At 38.3% G+C, this 13,873-nt stretch overlaps 1 protein-coding gene across 1 annotated transcript; it reads right to left on the bottom strand.

Annotated features, from left to right (window-relative positions):
• Positions 1 to 44: 44 nt before the first annotated feature.
• On the bottom strand, positions 45 to 13,510 carry LOC104587602 (putative chromatin-remodeling complex ATPase chain). Its single transcript, XM_010245274.3, has 25 exons — positions 13,183 to 13,510; positions 12,484 to 12,615; positions 12,278 to 12,384; positions 8,354 to 8,466; positions 6,885 to 6,982; positions 6,439 to 6,618; positions 6,119 to 6,340; positions 5,338 to 5,472; positions 4,969 to 5,251; positions 4,800 to 4,873; positions 4,390 to 4,610; positions 4,218 to 4,305; positions 4,010 to 4,103; positions 3,707 to 3,895; positions 3,556 to 3,587; positions 3,342 to 3,418; positions 3,172 to 3,261; positions 2,687 to 2,756; positions 2,533 to 2,590; positions 2,352 to 2,410; positions 2,079 to 2,244; positions 1,526 to 1,704; positions 1,215 to 1,430; positions 990 to 1,094; positions 45 to 359 (listed from the first exon to the last, which is right to left on the bottom strand). Exons 1-25 carry the CDS (start codon positions 13,414 to 13,416, stop codon positions 342 to 344), a joined length of 3,240 nt encoding a protein of 1,079 aa, XP_010243576.1. The 5' UTR covers positions 13,417 to 13,510; the 3' UTR covers positions 45 to 341.
• Between the last annotated feature and the right edge of the window lie 363 nt (positions 13,511 to 13,873).

Genomic DNA, 13,873 nt, shown 5'->3' with positions numbered 1-13,873 from the left:
ATTACTTGATCCTACTTTGACAAGGTGTATGCAACAAAATAAAATAATAAAAAGAAAAAATTGGATAGATTAAATTAGTCTAGCTTGTGTTACGTAGGCTCACGTAAAAAAGTGGATGGATCATTTCATTTCAGTATTTGTACATACATTGCCTTCCTAAATGTTTACCCTTTTTACCAAGGGAACTGTCCTTCCACCTATCCAAAAATAAAGCCACAGCCAGGCTGGATTCTTGTATGTGAACCTGATATCGCTAGTTGGGGCAGAATCCTACTTGATGCATATGTTCGATTTAGTAAAATATATGGTTATAACAATCTGAACTTTGCCTCCCATAAATATCATTTCCTCCTCCTCCCCTGCAACCACGGGAACATCAATCCAAAAGCTTCAGTAACACATCTCAGAGAATACCAATGATAAAAATCATGGGCCATGTGGGCTACTAGGGCTGCAAACCGATTTAATTGAATCAGATATAGGTAGGTCCAAATTTGATTCGTTTTATATCGGATTATGTTTATCTGTAAAATAAACTAAAAATGGCTTTGATATTGTATCTCATGAAAAAATGAACTGAAAATTACTTGTATGGAACTTGAAGTTATGACAATTTAGTAAGAACTATAGAGATAGCATTCAAAATAGATACAATATAATTTAAGTATATAGGAGTATATATTTTTAAATTAAATCAAATCAGATTCTATCGGATTAGATAGGGGTGGATCCATATTCGATCCAATTATAGAGGGACTAAATTTGGATCACCCTTAATGGGATCAATTTTGAATTCAAGTTTGGACAATTGGATAGCAGCCCGACATGTGACCCATGTCCATCACTTAACTGGTGAACAAAACTAAGCACCTTACAACCGTGTCTTTCTACACAACCCCATGTTTACTTTTCCCTTTTATGATGGCATTAGTGATGCTCTTTTAAAGAATCCTGAATAAAGAACGAAAAAGTTGGAAAGTATAGCTTACTGAGCCTAGGTAGTCATCCATCACCGACTGTTTCCTTTTCTTTAAAGTTGATATTGGACTCTCTGTTGCCGTTCTAGCCATGGCCCGCTTTGATGGTGTCATGCTCTGAGTGGGGAGAATACATAGGAAAAGAAAAGGACATGTAGTTAGATACACCACCATACCATTGTTGAAAAGAGGGGGGGATACAAACTTGGATCAGAACCCAGCAAAAAAAATACCAACCTTGGCAAGCTTTTTGTCTTTCCTAGCTTGTCTCTCTCTCTCATCAAATTCTTGATTTTCCCTCTCTACCAACCGAATAAGGGTATCACAGCGCCTTGCAAGTTCTTGAGTGGTGCGAGATTTTACAAACCAATCAAAACGGAATAGGGGTGAGGTGCGGAAAGCTGCCTTCAGCTCATCCCAGTTCCCATACCCAAGCTTGTGAACCATGCATAACTGAAACCACCCAGTGCACACAATATAGTTCATAAAAAACAGGGAAATTTCAAAAGAAAATAGAAATAAAACAGGGGAATTATAAGAAACCTCACCATGAATCGATCGCATTCTTCATTATACAGCTTTCCCTTGTTCTGACCATATTGAATCTTCAGTTCCAACCATGGATTTTTGTACCGGTCTAGCTTCTTCCCAATTGCCTTCATTATCTCATCCTTTCGAGAGATTCTTGCCTCCCCTCTTTCAATGTTCTTAATAATCCTGTCATAATCTGTATACAAAAAGTAAATAGTGAGAAAAAACAATTAAATGAACAGGGTATGTCTAAGTCGCCCATTAAGTCTAGTTCACATTATTAAATGCATCTTGCTAAAAGAACCTGATATAATTGTGGATAAGAATTAAAATTTTTAAAAACAGAAAAAAAAGGTTGTGTTTGGTTTAATAAACACTGATTTCATGGCTCAAATTGTAATCAATATAACTCAAAGTGAGATACAGGATATGTGAAAATTACTGTAGAAAACCTCCTAATATCATTATGTGCTATATTATATTCTCACATCCAACAGCTGACATTGCAGGTGTAACATATCCATGTGGCACCATCGCCTGAAAATGCGTAAAGAGAAACAATACAATTACCATTTAATTCCTTGTATCTTTCTTTGAAGACTTTGGCATATCTTTCAACTTCCTCTTCCGACTTTCCCTCCATTTCAGAAGCAATACTTTTTATATCATTCCGACCATACTTCTCACAAGCTCGGATGAAAGTATTGAAATCCCTCCTAGTCCATGTTGAAAATCCCTAAAGCTCACCAAGAATCAAGTTTAGGAAAAAAAGTAAAGTTTATTTTCTTCAGAAAGAAAAGAAAATATCAAGAGAACCAATTATAACAGTAATAATAGACTTACCTCTTCTAACAGCTGCTCTTTCTCTTCTTGTTCTTCGGCAGTCAATGGATCCCCTAAATCTAAACAGGAATAATTGGCCAAAAGTAAGTCCAATAGGGATATTTGAATATACCACTGAAAGGGAAAAAACCAGAATCTTGAATATCAAAAATAAAACAAAATCTAAAAAACGAGAGAGAACCTTCAGTTTCATCCCCTTCTCCAATAGTGTCTTTCATCTGATTCTTTTGATGCATTTGCTGAAAAACATATGGTAATATAGATTAAGTAAATCCTAAACCCATGAGCAAGCCACGGATCAGAACAGAAAGAAAAACATTTAAAATGTCACTGACCATGAGGTAGCGCACTTCCTTTTCATAAAGCTCACTTAGCCTTTGTGTGTTGAAAAACTGGAAGTCATGCCTGAGAACAAAAAGGCACCATTATCCAAGTTCAATCTAATTATGCAAAAATAAGTTACAAAACCAAATCTAATCCAAAATCAGCCACGATCTAAGGGCTCTTGGAGCATATTCAAATCCTATCATATTTTCAGATTTAAACCAAGTCCCTTTAACTACCTTTAAAATAAAGAAACGCTAAGAATTATTTAAAAAATAATTTACAAGAAATTTATATAAACATGAAATAATGAATTTTTAATTAAGAACGTTGTGTATATACATAATTATATAAAACTTAATCAGATTTGGATCTTAATCGGATCAAATGGGCGATCCATGAGTGATCCAATTATTTAACAGATATAACTTTAAGCCCAAATCCAAACCATTGACAGCCCTCTACCTACAGAAATTCACATCAAAAGATAACTTACAGCTGAGGCATACGAGGAATCCGTGGTTCTCTTGGTTTTGCTGGCCCACCCTGGCGCATTGCTTGCTTGAAGTATTCAGACTCCGAGTAACTAAAAGAGAAGCATGGCAAAATTATCAAGTTACAAGAAAACCATTTGCAACACCCCCCAACATGGGAAAAAAATCTTACTTGCGCTTCCGCTCTCGCTTAGGTGGCTCAATCCAGTTTTCGCTGACAAGCTTCTTGAAATCAAGCTTGTTCTCGTCCTTCAACAAAGTTGAATAATGAATAATTCAACACAAGTAATATAGTAAAATGTCTAAAAACATTATGTCCAATTATTAAACTTAGCTGCTTCATAGTGATTGGAAGTATGGTGTGGCATTCAAAGAATTTATCCTACCTTGTCGTCATCGAAGTCATACAACTCAGCAGCTGCAAAAAAGAAAAAAAAAAGATGGATGATTAGGTAAATGCATATAATTATGTTACTTTATCATGTAAGAGAAAAAAGAGAGCATTCAGGTGAAAAACTCATTTATGCATCAACTTACTGTCATCCATTTTAAATTTGATAGCATCTTCTGTGAATTTCTTCATCTTGGCATCAAGCTCTGCTGTTGCCTCTTCACCTTTAGCTATGATTCGGTCAATATCCTCATCTGTAATCGTGCTATCTTTGGAACTGAACACCATTTCAGCACCAAATCTCACCATTTGCAATAGTTCATCCTTATTAACAGCTGCACCAATGAATCCATAAAAGAATCAAGATTCAAGAACAGGTTATTTCAGACTTCTAAAAACAAGTCACTAATAAACCAACATGGAAGCTTATAAAGTAGATTATCCTTTACTTTTCTGCTCCGCCAATCGCCCTTGTTGTATCACCAAAGCATCCAATGCAAGCTTTTTATAAGCCCTTTCAATCACTTTCTCCTCTATGGTGTACTGAATCATCATAAATCATGAATGAGGAAAAAAAGGAAACATTAATGGCATTTCAAACGATAGAAATGGCTTTCAGGTAGGCCTTGAAATAAATTAAAAACAAAACAAACAAACCTCTGTGCAGAAGCGAAACACTTGAACCTCTTTCTTTTGACCAATCCTATGAGCACGGTCTTGTGCTTGCAAATCCACTTGTGGGTTCCTGGGTTAAATAGGTTATCCTCGCAGATTTACTACCATTGATTAAACAACAAACAATAAACTACACCAAACAAGAGTGACTTACCAGTCACTGTCATATAAAATGACAACGTCTGCAGTGGCAAGATTAATACCAAGGCCACCTGCTCTGGTTGATAGTAAGAAGATGAACTTCTCGCTTCCCGGCTGGTTGAAGGCCTCAATGGAAGCATCACGATCTTCCCCACCAGTATTCCCATCAATCCGACAGTACTGGTACCCTCGGAACATTAAATAGTCTTCCAAAATGTCCAGCAACCTTGTCATCTAAACAAAAACAAAAGCATCCATCCACAAAAATACAATCAATAAAGGCAGATTCTCAACACTTGGAAGGAAAGAGAGAAATTTGGGGTTACAGTAGATGCACAAGTAGCATAGATGAACTGGAATCATCAATTCATTATGCACTCTAAGAAAATTAGTCAAAACCACGCATCTCCATAAATGACAGACCTGTGAAAATATCAGGACCCTAGAGTCACGCTCTTTTAGTTTTGGGAGCAACTTATCCAAAAGAACCATTTTACCTACAAGAAGATGGGAAGTGATATTTACAATTGGCTGACTAATTTGTACCAAATAACTTTAGAAAAAAAAAATCCATAAGATATCTCCTTCCCACCTGCATTTGTGATAAGATGCTCTCCCGTGGTATAAGGAGGTCCAGGTTCTGCACCTTGGAAAAGGTATGGATGATTACAACATTTACGCAATTGCATTGCTATATTCAGAAGACGCTTACGCTCTCCACCAGCATTAATAACCTCTAGATCTTTCTGCAATAAAGCACGATAATACTGCTTCTGCATTTGGGACATCCCTACTTTAAGTATTGTTTCCTTTTTGGGGGGCAAGCCTTTTTCAACATCCGACTTCAACCTTCGTAGGAGAAATGGACGAAGGACCTTCAAAGGTGCAAAAGAACACAACAATCACTCCAGTAAAGGTAAATAAAAAAAAGGTGTTCAAAGATTACAGGTAAAAGCTTTACCTTGTGAAGCTGTTGAACAACCTCCTGCTGGTCATTATCACCAGATATTTGAAACCACTCATCAAAGGTTTCAGAAGAACTAAATATCTCCGGCAGCAGAAAGTTGAGAAGAGACCAAAGTTCATGGAGATTGTTCTGCATATAAGCAAAAATTATATCAATATTACTACTACTGTCCAGGAACTTTAGCAGAAGATGCCTAAAAATCTACAAGTTTCATACAGGGAAAAAAGAAACAGAAAACTACTCAAACTGATGATAAGGATCTAAAATCAGTGACAGACCATCAAGATAGAGGGGGAAGAGAGAGAGAGAGAGAGAGAAAGAGAGAGAGAATTGAGTTCATTTAACATACATATGTAGTTAGGCACATACATGACCAAATCAACCAGGTAGAAATTGAGATCATCTTACTTTCTTTTTTGATTGTTTCTTTGTTTAAACTCAGCTCTCTTTATGGAGAAGGCAATATAGTGGTTGCCAAATACAGCATTGGGAAGACGCATCAACATGCATGGAAGTTAAAAATAACCGGAAGACCATCCAATAGTAAGAAACCCAACTCCTTTAAATGCTTGTGTTTTACATAAACCATTAAGGAGAAAAACCTTTTGTAAAATCCTGCTTTAAATTATTAACTTACAAAAAGTCAGGTACATGGATCAGAATATTCAATTATATTGTGCTCACCTCAAATGCAGAAGATACTACAAAAGAGAAACTACCCTCCATGACAAGCACATGCTAGAGTCACATAGACAAGACAATTATAGATAGCTACCTGAAGAGGTGTCCCCGTGATAAGAAGACGGTAATTGGTGTTATAGAGTCTCATTGTTTTCGAAAGAAGCGAATTCTCGTTCTTGATTCGATGAGCCTCATCAATAATGACATAGCGCCAGCTAAAGCGTCTCAAGGCACTTTTTTCTTTGATGGCCATCTCAAAACTAGTCACACAGATGTCAAACTTACCAGCAATCAATAATTTCTCACGTATATGCCTCTGCAGAATAAAAAACCAGAGCAAGTCATTAACATTATGGATTCTAAAAGTACAGCAAGCAAAGGAATACATCACAAATCTGAGATTGGTTAAGATACTCTTTCATCTGGATTTCCCAGAAATTTTATTGCACGCAGAACTGGACAAAACCGCCGGATCTCCTTCATCCAGTTTCCAAGAGTAGATTTTGGTGCAACAACCATATGAGGTCCAGTGATTCCTCTGAACTCATGCAAATAACCTAGTAGGGAGATCGTTTGCAATGTTTTGCCAAGACCCTGGGTGGAATTTACCCCAAGTTATCATTCACATGAACTGGTTGGAAAGAAAACATTTCATAGTATCACATTGAAAAGGATATATCATAAAAACATATACAACATACAATTTTGCACATACAGACTGAAGAAGTCAATTCTAATTAGAAATCTTGATCAACATATCAACTAATAAATAAATAGTCAAAACTTGGCCTTACTGCCAATAATTAACATGACAGAAGATAGAGAAACCTAAAATTAAATGTTAAACTATATCTGCATACCATCTCATCAGCAAGAATTCCATTTATGCCATTCTCATAAAGACGTATCAGCCAGTTTAACCCAGCTAGCTGGTAATCCCGCATCTTCCCTTGAATGCCTGCACAGAGAAGCAGATTAAACATAAAACAACTAACAATTAAAAGGTGGGAGTCAGAGATGGGGCATTCAGCTTATGAAATCTCAATAATGGGGAAAAATCCTCCATTTCACATTTTAAAAGCCACCATTTTCCAGAGTAAAGGGCCCAAAGGCCCTGTTTATCCATTGCTTTCCCCAACATCATCCAATCTAATCATTAAATGGCTGTGGGTTAATCTCAAAGGGGTATCGACGAATGATCTAATGAGAGGTTGACAAATTGTCGTGGATGTGTTAAAAAGAAGGAAGCAAAGAACAGAGATATGAGACAGTGCAAAACTGAGTTTTTCGGGCCTGCATAGTATCAGAAACTCTTTAAGATCTAAACCAATGGAATTCATGCAAGGTTTAAAGATAGTAGCCACAAACAAGTGGAGAAATTTAGTCAAGTTTTTGTTTCATGGTTGTGTACAGAAAACGTTGTGCCATGGAAATTCAGTCCTACAGTAAAGAAAGCCCAGTCTTCATGAAGAAATCTTAGTTGCTCGTTCAAATGTATCCCAAGGTGTGCTAATAAACTTCTTAATGCTCTAGCTAAGTAGAGGATATTCAAGAGATAGTTTAGCCTGGGGTTTGTCCAGGATCTGAGAATGCAATATAAAGTTTTCGCCAAAATGCATTAACAAATGAGAGGTCAGCTTTCAGCTCTGTTGTATTGCCTTGCTGGCCTTTTCACAGTCAGCATGGTTTCTTTGAAAGGGAATGAAATTCATTCTGTTAACTAACTATAAAAAAATATCCATGGGTTAACCTATTGTTTCATCTTGAAACCAAGGAATTTTCATGGCATTGCAGAGTGGTGAATGCCAAAAGTTTTCTTTCACTGAAAGAAAAGTCAACTTCTTAGACATTGCAAGATGCCAACCAGCTGGTTGGTATGGTCTCCTGCTGGTAGTGGAGACTTGGGATCACTTGGGATCGAATCCCACCTGCACCTGGGTTGGGGGGGTGTTATGGGATGGGGGATGGGCTACCCCCTGTTGTGTAGCCCTTCAGAACTCGGAAGATATCAAAAAATTACTTCTTAGACATTACAAAACCCAAAAGATCCTTCTCCCCCTTTTACATATTGGCACTACTTTTGTTTCTAATCTATGTTAACACATACAATGAGGACAAGCAAAGACAATATACTCAGAAAGAGATGGAAGACCATCGAACTTTCCCTGGAGAAGTGTTTTTCCTGATGGTCAGAAAATAGGATATCAAAATCCACAAGTACAATGGAATTTATCCATGAAGCACCTCTTATAATAGTATGGCATAAAACATTGGAATTTCTAAATATATCAATATGCATGCCACTTATGAAATATGGGTGACAACTTACATGAAGGTTGTGTCACCAATCGTGTATTTCCTGCACCAGAAAAGGCATCCTCTTCCTCTTTAAGACATTCTTCATCTTCTTCTTCCTCTGTTACCTTGGATGCATGACGGCCCCTAGCGAAAAAAAAACCCATTTAAGTGAGAAGCCAAAATGAAGAAAAGCATATTCGTTATATGAATTGCTACAACTGTAACCTTGTACTTCTAATAAACCTATTAAAGATATAAGATGACAATGTATCTTCTAATCTACCTATTAAAGATATAAGATGACAATGTACCTTGCTTCAAATACTTATCTGGCATTTTATTACTCTAGGTTTTTCTTTTGAAAAGGTAAAGTATAAATAAAATAAACAAGAAAGAAAAAAAGTACAAAGAGGCTCAAACCACAAAATTTAACACCAGCTACAGCCACCAGGAGAGCCAAAAGAGAACCCCAGCCAGAAGGGCACACCCAACAACAAGCCTACTTAACCAAGCAGAGGACAAAACAAAGACTGCCAAAACCAGCCTAGCATCTCTCCCTTGCCCTACACATAGGGGTGTCGATTGGACTGGATTTGGTCCAATCCGATCCAGTCCAATGTGAGTCCATTATTAATGGACCAGATCCAATCCAATGAATGTTTTGGACCAATTTGGACTGGTCCAATTCAATGTCTAGACCGTTCAATCTGTTTTAAATCATTTTAATTTAAATTGGCTTTAACCCATACCCGGTCCATTGACACATATATTCTTATCTTATATCAATGGACCATATATTGGCTTAATCCAACCCAGTCCAATATAAACTTGTAATGGACGGACCAAATCCAATCCAATCTAATAAATATTTTGGACCAGATTGGTCCAATCCAATATGTCTTGTTGGTCTATCCAATCCGTCCAAATTGATTTTGGACTGGACGGGGTTCAATCCAAAACCGGTCCATTGACACCCTTACCTACACTTAAGGACCCAAAAAAAAAACAGGCCAGCCCCCACCCCCACCTTGGCTCAAAGCAAAGCACAACGAAACACAAAAACAACCTTTTAAACCAAGCCCTTCTTTCCTCTACCCCTTCTAGACCTACCTCGGCTACTGCATCTTCCAAATCTGTTAGTCTTCACCACCACACCATCATTGAAATCAGCAAGCTTCTTAGCCCCTGCAACCCAGGACGCAGTCCATACTAGCCAGCAACAAATCTGATTCATAGCTGCTCTCAGCCATCTGAACCACAACCACCCCTACGTGCTTCTTCTTCTACAAACTAGCACAAACTTCGAGGTGACTTGTCTCCAAGGAAGTCAGCAACTTTGCATCCTCTCTCCCCATCAGGAAAAGAAACACTTAAGCATCTTCCAAAATCCATTTAACACAGCCACATTATGAGCAAGGGAGCAATTGTTGCTGTTTTCTTGTGGCCCATGGGCAATTCCTGCTATCCCTACCTCTGAAATCACCAAGTTAATTGGAGAGGTATCAAAAGCAATTGCAACATCCAAACTGCCTTCTCTGTCTTCTGCTACCTCCACATTGAACCAACAGGGGCCCTCACTGTCTTCTGCTTTCCATGTCCTCATTGCCTTAGCATTAATCACCAAGTTATCACTCTAGGACTCAGTTCTTTGTTTTTTTATTTATTGGTTTATTTTTGGTTCTGTATGGTGTCTTTCTTTAAGCATTCCTCAAAACAAAGGTATCTTTCTCAAAGCAGTTTTACTTTTGGCGTCCTTTGGAAGTGCTTTTTATATTCCTCTTTGTCAAATTCTATTTCTAGGTAGGTGCTAGGCTCTCCAATGCATGTAGGTGTTCCAGTATGGCCTAAAATACCTATGCACCTTGACAACTATGACACAGACACAAGCATGCATGCACACACAGCAAAAAAATGGAATTGTAGAGAACTTCCAATCAAAACTATGGCAAATGCTCCGAATGAAACATATATATATATATATATATATATATATATATTTCAACTTATACACGAAAAAAATTATTTGTTAATCATCAACAGAATGCATGATCCACAAATACAGCATACCCTAATTTTTTTTTATCAATAACAATTTCAGCAATTTTATTAAAATATCACAAGAATAGTTACAGCAAGGAAGACAAACACTCTTATCTTCCAAAAACAACTTAAGTTCTCAAAGAAAGAAAAGGAAAAGAAGAAGCAGTTTAGTTACAACTTAGCCCAAAACATTACATCCCTTTCTATCCCCTGTTTGGCTAGCCCATCAGCTATAGAGTTAGCTGTTCTTTTAACCCAACTCATCCTGATTTCCATTTCCCGCAATAGCCACTTGAATTTTCTCCTCTCAATGCTGTATTTCCATAATACACAGTTGTCTTTCCTCAGCCACCCTATCACCACCTCCGAGTCCCCTTCAATTATGAGTTTTCCGGTATCCATCTCCTTAGCTTTCTGAACTCCTTCCACAACTGCCAAGATCTCAGCTCTAAGAGAATCCCCCACTCCAATTGGACCTGAGAACATGGCAGAAATGACCCCGTTCTCATCCCTAAAAACACCCCCAATCCTTGATTGTCCAGGATTCCCTAACAACACACCCTATCTCTGTGGAACTGTCTTGAAATACTGATGCATGAAAAGTATCTAACTTCTCTAAAGCATGGCCTGCAGACTTAAGATGTGAACATAAATAAAAACACTTTTCCTAGTTCTTTTCCAAAAAGAATGCTAGCAATATCACATACTCGTGATGAAGTAAATCTGCTTTTTGATCCGTCTTTTTTTGGTTGGCCAACAAAGAAAGGGAAAGTAATGTGGAAATGTATTAGGGCAGCCCTCTTATGGACCATTTGGGAGGAAAGAAATGCCAGAATTTTCCAGGGGAAGGAGAGAAGCATTGCTGAAATAAAGGAGTGTATACTAACAAGGGCAATCCTTTGGCTAAAAACTACTGATCTCTTTGCGGATTACTCTAGTGATGACCTTCGAAGGAGTTGGACAGCAGTAGCCTCCACATCATCCAAGAAAAATAGAACACCAGCAAGTTGGTTACCCCCTCCGGACGGAGTTGTAAAGTTGAACTTTGATAGGAGCGGTCAAGGCAATCCAGGACCTTCAGGTATAGGAGGGATCTTGAGGAATAAGGATGGCAACATTCTGTCCTTATTCTCAGGTCCAATGGGTTATGGAGACTCTACAAGGGTTGAGATATTAGTTGTGTGGTACAAGGACTACAGATTTCCAACCAACTTGGAGTAACTAATTTGATAGTTGAAGGAGACTCTAAGGTGATAGTGGGATGGATGTCGGACCCAGAAACTATTGTTTGGGGATATAGGGACATCATCAAAAAAGTCAAATGGCTTACGAGAACCATGTCAATTAGCTTTTAGTGGGTTAGTAGATCGACAAATGCTTTGGTAGATTCTTTAGCTAAACAAGGGGCTTCAAGGGATTCTCTATTTTTGGCTAATTTGTAACTGCAATTTGAAAAGAGTTGGGTTTGGAACCACCTTTTAGGGGAGGTAACACCTCGTGCCTCTATTTAAAAAATACCACTCATTCATCAAAAAAATATCACATACTCATGAGACATAGATTGATAATAGGAGATATAGAAAAAGCATATGCAACATGAGGTTTGAAGTATGACACACTTGAAGTCTTGAATTGTTGTGATCCTTCCTCTTTGAAGTATCTCAAGGTCTAATGAATTTTGGGATGATTAATTGTTGAGAGCTTGGTTCACTACTTGCATTGTTCTTCAATTTTTCCTGATTCTGGAACTTTCCTAATTTTCTTCAATTTTATTGGTTATGAAGATTGAAAGGAGAAAGATAGAGTATCAACTATCAATGTGCCAGTGTCATAATACAGTTTAGCTGGGTGCCAATAGTCTCAGCTGCTTTTAACCTCCCAATAAAAAATGTCATAAATTGCATCCGCAACATACCTTCCTCTTGGTTTCTTTTGAGATGCAGATTGATTTCCTTTGGCAAAATGGGAAAATATCTCTGTCTGCTGCAGTAGATACTTCAAACGGCCCTTCCCTTTATTGTTCTGGTGCCAAAACATCCATCCGTGACTCCCTCTACCACGACAAGTGAAAAATAACAAATAGAAAGTAGCAATATGGTCAACCTATAGTGAATCACGCACCATGTCAGCATCAATAGCAGCATTTTGGGCATCCAAGATTTCCTGGATTTTTTGTTTCTTCAGCCTTTGCAATTCTTTCAGTCTGGCCTTTTCACGCTTTCCAACCTCAGCATTACCCGAAGTGTCTCCACCCTGTAGGAAAATAACAAAAAAAAAACTTAAATGGTAAAAAATGCTTAGACAACATATACTCTATAACACATATAAGGCCCCTCTTAGAACACCCAGAGAAATAATCGAACAGTGGCACAAAAATTAGCTATGTTTGACATGTATAATCGAACCGAGGAAAACTGGACGAGGCAGAGAGAAAGAATTTGAATGAACGCTCTGTAATAAATTGAGCAAGTGTGTGCATATGCATCCGAGGAGGAAACTCAGACAAGACTAAAAATCGCATATATTCACATATAACTGAGAAAAAATAAATAAATGGGAAAAGGATTAGTACGTTCATAAAATTTCGAATGGTAAGCTAAGCAGTGAAACCAGGAAGTGCAAGTGAGATGAGGAAAAGCGACAGAGAAGTACCTTCCAATGTAACAATCAAAACCCTAAACCTACAAAACCCTCCAAATACCAGTTGACAGAGGAAAGAATCACAAAAACCTTAACTAGCAAATAAAATACGTAACCATTTCATTCGAGGAAATTCTGCAAATCCAATAAAAAATTGAAGTCTGCATCCTTGGTCCTTACCTCCTCATCCTCATCCTCTTCGCTCTTCCCATCGGCGCCCGTGTCGTCGTCAGTCTGTGAATTGTCCTCGCCTGCTTCGTCATCATCAGAGCCAGTCGTCCTCCCGACGGCTTCGAGCTCTTCTTCGTCCTCCTCTTCGTTGATCTCTTCGTTCTTCGGCTCCTCATCAGAAGAAATCGAGCAATTCGACGGAGCCTCGGAGGAGGAGGCCTCGGAATTCGAGACTTTCACCATGGATTACCAGATCGAAGGTTTCGTCGGCGAGAGCGAAGGAGGGCAGGAGAGAACCAAGGCAGAAAGAGGAGTAAAGGAGAGCAAGAGGAGAGGCAGTAGACAAAAACATAACTATTTACTGGACAAGCAGGTGTAAATACGTTGAAATGACCGGGGTAATAATGTCCAAATGTTTTAGGGGAATTTCCCGCCAACTATTCGGTGAGGATGACAATTTCCCGCCGTCGGTACAAAGTGGCGCTTACGTACACATCTCAGCGTACATTAACAACATCTCCTGTAATTCATGGTAAGATGATCGGAATACACGGTTTGGATGTAATGTGGAGCGCGTGTAGGGCGGGCGCTCATGCGAACTCTTTCACCGCCTTTAGATCGAATGTGCCCGAATGTTTGTGGGTTGGGAGTTGGGATCTCTTGCCAACGAAATACGTTCCAAACCAACTCCATGTAACAC

Source organism: Nelumbo nucifera, chromosome 3, assembly GCF_055504915.1.
Source record: "Nelumbo nucifera cultivar China Antique chromosome 3, China Antique-T2T, whole genome shotgun sequence".
In the NCBI taxonomy this organism is placed as follows: domain Eukaryota; kingdom Viridiplantae; phylum Streptophyta; class Magnoliopsida; order Proteales; family Nelumbonaceae; genus Nelumbo; species Nelumbo nucifera.
The sequence above is the reverse complement of the archived record's forward strand: the minus strand, read 5'-3'. Positions and strand labels throughout refer to the sequence as shown.

Excerpts from the sequence above, each read along its gene's own strand:
- LOC104587602 (XM_010245274.3), bottom strand. The coding sequence starts at position 13,416 with ATGGTGAAAGTCTCGAATTCCGAGGCCTCCTCCTCCGAGGCTCCGTCG. Across the intron at positions 5,473-6,118 it reads TCACGGGGACACCTCTTCAG|AACAATCTCCATGAACTTTG; the intron begins GTAGCTATCTAT and ends GCTTATATGCAG. Across the intron at positions 2,591-2,686 it reads AGGAAGTGCGCTACCTCATG|CAAATGCATCAAAAGAATCA; the intron begins GTCAGTGACATT and ends TATGTTTTTCAG.